Source organism: Notolepis coatsorum (genome assembly GCF_963971535.1).
Source record: "Notolepis coatsorum genome assembly, chromosome: 6".
Taxonomy (NCBI): Eukaryota; Metazoa; Chordata; class Actinopteri; order Aulopiformes; family Paralepididae; genus Notolepis; species Notolepis coatsorum.
Genome location: NC_140170.1, coordinates 168,399,065 through 168,407,058, shown reverse-complemented (window position 1 = coordinate 168,407,058; position 7,994 = coordinate 168,399,065). Strand labels below are relative to the sequence as shown.

The 7,994-nt window shown below is 47.0% G+C and overlaps 1 protein-coding gene across 1 annotated transcript; it reads right to left on the bottom strand.

Moving 5' to 3' along the window:
• Window positions 1-1,856: 1,856 nt before the first annotated feature.
• On the bottom strand, window positions 1,857-6,948 carry LOC311231097 (keratin, type II cytoskeletal 8-like). The gene is made up of 9 exons (XM_084317585.1): window positions 6,407-6,948; window positions 4,625-4,833; window positions 4,450-4,510; window positions 4,112-4,207; window positions 3,768-3,932; window positions 3,503-3,628; window positions 3,160-3,380; window positions 3,003-3,055; window positions 1,857-2,849 (listed from the first exon to the last, which is right to left on the bottom strand). Exons 1-9 carry the CDS (start codon window positions 6,848-6,850, stop codon window positions 2,668-2,670), a joined length of 1,557 nt encoding a protein of 518 aa, XP_084173711.1. The 5' UTR covers window positions 6,851-6,948; the 3' UTR covers window positions 1,857-2,667.
• Window positions 6,949-7,994: the final 1,046 nt, after the last annotated feature.

The following is a 7,994-nucleotide window of genomic DNA, read 5'->3' as shown; positions in this document are numbered from 1 at the left end:
TCAAACTTTCTTTTTATTTATTTAACAGATTGCAGAATGGGTACAATACAGTACGGCTCAATACACACAATTGTATAAGGGGATGCAGACCAGAGAAAGACGTTTGTCTTGTTGACATCAGGGTCATTAATACTGCTGGAGCATTGGTTCATTTTTGGTCAGATCTTTCCTTGCACGATTTTGCGCGCGGCGTGGGAGCAAATTCGAGACACATGTTCGGTTGCAAAAAGGTGTCCCACGGTCTCCTCTATGGCCGTGAATATTTTCACGCGGATCGGAATCACGGCGCGCCCGTGGGACACTTTTCCGTTTCGGCGAGTTTATTCCACGCTTTCGGTTTTCCTTTTCTAAGCATTTTCGGGGCTACATGTGAATGAGTAAAAGTTGCGGGACGCCCAGATGTTTCCACGATAGAAAGCTCGCGTGGATCCCATAATAGGCTCACTTAATATAGCGTTTTTAATATCACGCGACATTTTCAGGGTCGCGAGCTGACCTTTTTCCCTCGTTTTCGATGATGGAAGTGATTTAGGAAAAGCTTCGGCACGCCGAGAGGTACCCGTGGATTTAATCTCGCGAGGATCGGGGCAATATTCGGCCCGTGGGAGCAGTCACGGGTTAATACAATGTTCAGTGTGCAGAGGGGAGGCCACACTCAGGATTCTTCTCACAGCCCCGTTTTAAACTTTTAGGGTGTGGCAGTCAGCTCGAATCTGATTGGCTAGGATCGGATTTGGACTCTAGATACATGAATCACATGGTTGAGGCTGGAGAAAGAGACCTACCCCCTGCCTCCTCTCCTCTATAGCTGCAGTGAGCACAGTGAGTCTGACAGTGTGTTAGAAGGAGTGAGAAGGAGAAGAGGGAGACATTTAAAAAAATAAAATAAAAAATTATAATAACAGATGAAAAAGAATGTAAACTATATTAAAAAAAATTATATATATATATATTTTTTTTCCATATTTCATATTTGATATTAATTCATATTTTAATAGGGAGGCATGGCTTCCGTTGGCTTCCATAAGGATTCGCCACTGGTAGGAGTCGCTGTCCACAACGTCCGATCCCCACCCATCAGCTTCCCACCCCCTAATACTGCCATTTGTATTAGTATGAACGACCAGCCAAGCTGATAGCAATGCGGAGAGCTGCTGCATTGGTGGTAAGCGCCTTGCCCACTGCACCACCTAGCCGCCCCTTCATTTATATTTTTCAAGATAAACATTATTCCTTTCATGTCCACATTTGTATCGATAAATGTGATCTAGCAAGGGTAAATATAAACCATGTATGCTGTCTATCTTGCTTGAAATTGAAATGAAGTTAACATCTGCTAAGTATTTTTTACATGAATTGTTATTGGCTTAAAATTCCAATATTGTTGTGGGTCCACCAGACCCGCGAACATTGGGTCAGTAACAAAAGTGTGAAAACCACACAGGGTTAAGTACCCATGATTGGCATATGCAAGGTTGATTTCTGCCAACCCAACCCTATATACTGTACCTTATCATGTGTGTGATCAGATAGTGAGAGCACTTTGTTTTGCTCCTCTCAGAGTAAGTGACCTCCGTTGATACTTAGTTAAACCCTTGAAGAACCATATACGTCTGTTTTGAAATGTTTTGGACATGACATGTATTTTCAGTTGTGAAGTTAATCTAAATCACTTGGAGTTTGAATGTGATATATCACAAAAAAACGACTCAACCTTGACTGTCTTTAACTATGAATGAACACAACACTCAACTTGGTTTGAAAACATTGTTCCTCTGAAAACTTAAAACAGACGTATATGGTTCGTCTGAGGTACTCAATTGTATCAACACAAATTGTAATAAGAGACATAGACATAGATTTTGTATCTCAGATTTATTTGATTAAATTCTTGTGTTATGACGAATAGCTCCAAAGAACGACTTTGGTAAAATAAATCTGGTCACGACATAGTTTCAATGTGATGGCAATGAAAAGCAAAACTAAGCATAAAAAAACATTTACAGAACACGTCAGTGTAGTGCACTATGACAGGAACAAGTCATTAACTGATCATCTAAGAGTCACTACCCGAACAGAGTCAGTCAATGATTCTTCCCTGTCAAAGTACAGTGTCATCAGCATAACATCTTGTAGTAGGAACATGGACACCATACCTGGGAGCATCAACACCAATCGGAAGCTATTTTTATTAACATTCAGCCACCTAACCACTGAGCCTGAGATACATGAAGGCCTGGTGTGATGTGTCAGAGCAATGTGTGCCCAGTGTACATGCAAGATCCAAGCTAAGCCAGCACTCTGAAACACTTTCACTATCTCAGTTTTGATACCTTTTCTAAATATTCATTCCCCTTTTTAGCCGTCAGTGCAGAAAATAAACTCTAGCCTTTTTAATGGTAAGCTGACCTTACATTTACATTGTTACATTCTGCCAGTGACGCAGAAGAGAGAGAGCAATGTAGCGGTGAGCACCTAGTGATCCGAACTCGCTTTATTTATCTATATTGTATTATTCTGAACGAGAATCCTAAAGGATCACTAGATGTTCACCCCTACAATTTTAACTCGTGCCGGGGCTTCTGTACTGTACGGAGTGAAAGGGGGGTAAGATGGAATGAAACGGGGGGGGGGGGGGGGGGGGGGGGGGTTCGTAGGGGGGGCTTTTCACCAGCGGTTCATGCTGTTGACACTTTTTGTTGATGACTTGGTGATGACACCACTGCCGCCGCCGTATCCGCCACCGTAGCTTGAGCCGCCGCCGTAGCCTGAGCCGCCGCCGTAGCCTGAGCCGCCACCGAAGCCTGAGCCGCCACCGTATCCGCCGCCAATCCCGGAGCTGGTGACACCTGGAGACGCACAGAGGAGAAAAGAGAGAGTTGTTGAGGGCGACAAGATTCGTCCATCGCTAGTTCTATAGACGTGATCTGATGCTTTGTTTGTGCCGCTTGTGCTGATCATCGACGGCGAATGGAAAATGGCCTTAAGAACACAGTACGTACCTGCAGAGCTCTGCTGCACGTGGATGGTTGCAGTAGCACCGCCGCTGGTCAGTCTAATAACAGGAAGAGAAGTGTCAGTAAAGTGTTTGATTCATGATTTATGAGACCAAATGCTGCAGCCACAATAAAGGTATACACTTTTCAAGTTTTCCCCCACCTGCTCTCCTCTCCTTCCAGCAGCTTCCTGTAGGTGGCAATCTCAATGTCCAGGGCCAGCTTGACGTTCATCAGCTCCTGGTACTCGCGCACCTGGCGGGCCATGTCCTGCTTGGCTCTCTGGAGAGCATCCTCCAGGTCCCTGATGCGAAGCCTGGCGTCCTTCACTGCCAACTCACCGCGCTCCTCGGCCTCAGCGATCTGAGCCTCCAGGCTAGCCCTCTGCAGGGAACACATGGCATTAGCGTTAGCCCATCCTTGCTGTGTTTCAGTTAGAGCTGTTTCCATTTAGCAATCGCTAACACTCACAGCTGGTCAGAATCGCCAACCATAGCTGTACGTACCTGTCCCTTGACAGCCTCGATCTCGTTTTGAAGACGTGCAATCATACGGTTCAGCTCAGCGATCTCAGTCTTGCTTGAACGCAGATCATCGCCGTACTGTCCAGCAGAGCTCTGCATCTCATCATACTGTTGAGAAAACAAAGACAGACAGGTATGTGATGAAAAAGAACAGGAAAATTGGTAAAGCAAAGTGAGCGAAGGTCAAATGTAAACGGTCTGCTTTTGAACCCACTTCTTTGAGACGTCACCCTCTGCATCCACTCACCTTCTGTTTGTACCATGTCTCTGCCTCGGCTCTGCTGCGGTTGGCGATGTCCTCATACTGAGCGCGGACCTCAGCCACAATGGAGTCCATGTCCAGGTTACGGCTGTTGTCCATCTCCACAACGACTGAGGTGTCCTTGATCTGGCCCTGCATCTCACGCAGCTCCTGGAGAACAAATTAGAATTTGTGATTGATGTCAATCGATGACCGATGTCTTTCTTTTCATCGATTTGCAAGTTTACTGGACGGGCAGCGGTTTGTACCTGTGTGATAAACTGACGACAGATCTATGGTTTTGATTAATTTATCACTGCGGATGATTAAAGAATATGAACATAACTCACAGCCTCATAGACGGCCCTGAGGAAGTTGATCTCATCCTGAAGTGCATCAACCTTGGCCTCCAGCTCGACCTTGTTCATGTAGGCACAATCGACGTCCTGTAAACAAAGACACAAATTAATGTTACTGGACTGTCATTTTTGGTATTATTATGTCGGTCATTGTCCTGTGATTTATCATAGATTTCTACTATTAATGTATTGTGTGTCTAGTTTTATGTTAAAAAAGGGAAAATAAAAAACATTTGTTCAAATTTTATTTTAAATTAATGTTAACTAAAATGGATCTAATGGACTTCATCAAAGTGAGAAATGCAGGGAGCGTCTTGTTTCATTCTCACCTTCTTCAGCAGCACAAAGTCATTCTCCACGGAGGCGCGCTTGTTGATTTCATCTTCGTACCTGATGAGACATAAGGCGACCATTTAGCAACCATCTAGGAAACAGTGTTCTCATCCAATGTCAGTATTAGTCATATCGGTTGAGCAACGTGATTCATGTCATGTCGCCACTCACTTGTTCTTGAAGTCCTCCACCAGGCCCTGCATGTTCTTCAGCTCTCCCTCCATCTTGAGCTTCTCATTGCCGAGTCCGTCGAGCTGTCTGCGCAGGTTGGAGATGTAGGCCTCGAACATGGAGTCGATGTTGGAGCGTGTGGTGGTCTGGTCCTGGAGGAGGCTCCACTTGGTCTCCAGCATCTTGTTCTGCTGCTCCAGGAAGCGCACCTGCAGGAGGACAAAGCCAGGGTGGAGGGTCAGGTGGATCGTTGAGATGGCTTCATTTGGTTGGATTTGATAGATTGGAAGACGTTGTGCACAGGGATACAAGGGGGATACAAGGATTTCATGTTGACTTGAAAACGAAAAACTGTTTTGGTTGTTCAGTGCTCCTCATGAGTGGCCTTGGGGCTTTTGGAGAGTTATGTGAACCCTCTGTTTTTTTTTTTTTTTTTTAAGAAGAATGAATGCAAGTGCCTAAGGGTGTGTCAGTTTGTGGTATGCTGTCAAAAGCAGACCAAGCAGTATGCTTTGACCAAGCAGCAGGGAAATGAAAAAAAAAAAAAACGCCCACACCTGAGTAGATAAGATCACAGGGTGAGGCCTGAGCGGCCACACCCAGTGTCACTCCATACAGTACCCACTGACTGTACACTATGTCTAAGCAGTTGAGATCCCGGGAGGCAGGACGAAACGTGATCCCTTTGATGATATAATATGTGACATACCATCCATATTCTTCTTTGTCAAAACAAAAGGCCTGCATATTTTGCCTGTTAAGACACATCCGGCATTGTGGCTTTGCGTGTTTTTACCTATCACTCTTTTACCTATGACAGTTATGTTGAGCTCTTAAGGCCACACATTCATTCAAGCCATAAAAAAAACTAGGTGGGGCAGATAAGCCACAGAAGACAAAGCAGCTCGGTATGAATGGGTGTTTGCTTTGTCCCCGCGAGTTTGACTCTGTGCCAATTCACGCTGCTTTATTGAGTTATCCTTCTATAATAAAGGAAGTCAACATGTCCTTAGCATGCAAGAACAAATGCCGGGTGTGATACTGCACAGTAATACTCAAACCGGGTGGAAACTAGCATGTCAAAGTTGTTTTACTGCACTTAGCATTCCTCTTGCCCGTAACAACTAGGTGATAGGTGCAAATGTGTAAATGCCAAGACTTTGGACTCAGAGAGACCCTCAATCCGCTTGCCAGTCTCCTAGGTAAGAGTGAGTCACAGCAATAGAACCCCCACCCATGTTTAGATAGTGGGCAGAAAGGCTGCCTCTGGGCCCTGGCGACGAGGCTACAGGGTAAACTTTTCTTCTTTGAACGTAGGGCGTGGCACCCGGTGTAAAGTTACAACTCAGATAGACGCATGAGAGTTTTATAAGACTCCATAATCCCAGAGGTTTCGCTGCAAGAGGCAGCGCCGGTGAGACGGCGTGATAAACATGCTCCATAGATGATAGTTTTTCTTCCCTTGATCACTTTTCTTTTTCAAGCCACAGCCTCAGATTCCTGAGGTGGAAGACAGTTATGACATGTCAGTGAAAGATATGTCAGCCACGAAAAAGTGCAACATATGTCTACACATCTGGTGAACAGCGTTCCTTCAGCTTCAGGGGAACGTCTAGTAGAGGCACTACACTCAGTCCGCTCAGCGCTAAAGATCTGTGCGTTAACAGTGGCAAACTGCAGTGGTTTGAATTCAGTTTAGTTTTGAAATGAAAGTGAAGCCGTGCGAGTGCAACTGACAGAGAGGCCTTGAGTGAGAGTGTGAATGTGGAAGAGAACCTATACCTTGTCGATGAAGGAGGCGAAGCGGTTGTTGAGGGTCTTGATCTGGTCCTTCTCCTGGGTGCGGACCACCTGGATGGTGGGGTCGATCTCCAGGTTCAGGGGGGCCAGCAGACTCTGGTTGACTGTGACACATGTGATGGGGGCGCAACCTCCACCCATACCTCCACCCATGCCTCCGTAGCTGGCACCGAGTCCACCGCCGTAGCCGCCACCGCTGCTGCTCATGATGAAGCCGCCACCGCCGCCGCCGCCGCCGCCGCCACTACGGATACTACCGCCCAGACCACCGCCCAGACCACCGCCCAGACCACCGCCCAGACCACCGCCGATACCGCCACCGCCTGACCCGTACCCTGAGCGGCGGCTGGATGTGCTGGTGCGGGCTCCTGGTCCACCGTAGGACTGGGAGGAGAAGGACCTCGATGTGGTCTTGTTGTAGCTCATGGTTGCGGTTGTAAGGGTGGTTGACTCTGCCTCAAAAAAGGACTGTGGACGAGGAGGAGGAGGATGGAAAGACGAGCAAGTCAAGTCCTCTGAGTGTCTCTGCTTACTGACGCCTCCTGCTTTTATAGCAGCACAGGAGGACAGAAGGGGGCGGGCCCTACCACCTTGAACCAAACACAAGGCAGTGTGCACTCTCACTTTCTGCCATTCCCCTCAGCCCCGGCCCCAGCCCCGGCCCCGGCCCCAGCCCCGGCCCCTCCCCCCTGGCCCAGCCTGCTTCACAGCTCTGTGAGCTGCCAGGAGTGGCCAGTCCTGTCCAACAGGTAGAGTGTCAGCAGATAAGCCCCAACACACCCTGCCTTGGGCCAGGAAGAGAGAGAGAGAGAGCGAGAGAGAGCGAGAGAGCAAGAGCGAGAGAGAGCGAGAGAGAGAGAGAGAGAGAGAGAGAGAGCGAGAGAGAGAGAGAGAGAGAGAGAGAGAGAGAGCGAGAGAGAGCGAGAGAGAGAGAGAGAGAGAGAGAGAGAGAGAGAGAGAGGCTAATTGTGTTGTGTGACAAATGTGTGTTAGCTGGAAACGCTTGTCATTTCTCAGGAGACCTCAGGGTTGATTTTTATGCATGATAGTGTGATTATATATAATTACTTGAGTTAAAGCGCGGCGGCACAGCGCTGTTGCCTCGCAGCAAGAAGGTACCGGGTTCCAGCTTCAGCAGGAGGCCTTTCTCGCTGGGGTGTGCAGGTTCTCCCGGTGCTCGCGTGGGTTTCCCCCGGCTACTCCTCTGTGTTTCCCCCCACACCAATGACATTCGAGGTGTATGTTTGATTCAAGGTGTATGTTTGATTCAAGATGTATGTTTGATTCAAGGTGTATGTTTGATTCAAGGTGTATGTTTGATTCAAGGTGTATGTTTGATTCAAGGTTTAGGTTTGATTCAAGGTGTAGATTCAAGATTCAAGAGTTTATTCATCACATACAGTACCAGGGCATACAGTGAAATGCGCTTGGCCATGCCCGCTACGATTGTGCAATAAAACAATAGTAATAGTAGTAATAATAATAAGATAAGACTAGAATAGACATGATAAATAGACATGTTAATAAATCACTTAAAGGCACTGGATCCTATGTACACTCCTATACAATG

Bases quoted from the DNA above. Each gene is read 5' to 3' on its own strand.
- LOC311231097 (XM_084317585.1), bottom strand. From the start codon at position 6,850: ATGAGCTACAACAAGACCACATCGAGGTCCTTCTCCTCCCAGTCCTAC. The intron at 3,629-3,767 runs GTGAGTGGATGC...TTTTCTCAACAG, and splicing joins AGACATGGTACAAACAGAAG to TATGATGAGATGCAGAGCTC. The intron at 3,056-3,159 runs GTGGGGGAAAAC...TCCTGTTATTAG, and splicing joins CTGGAAGGAGAGGAGAGCAG to ACTGACCAGCGGCGGTGCTA.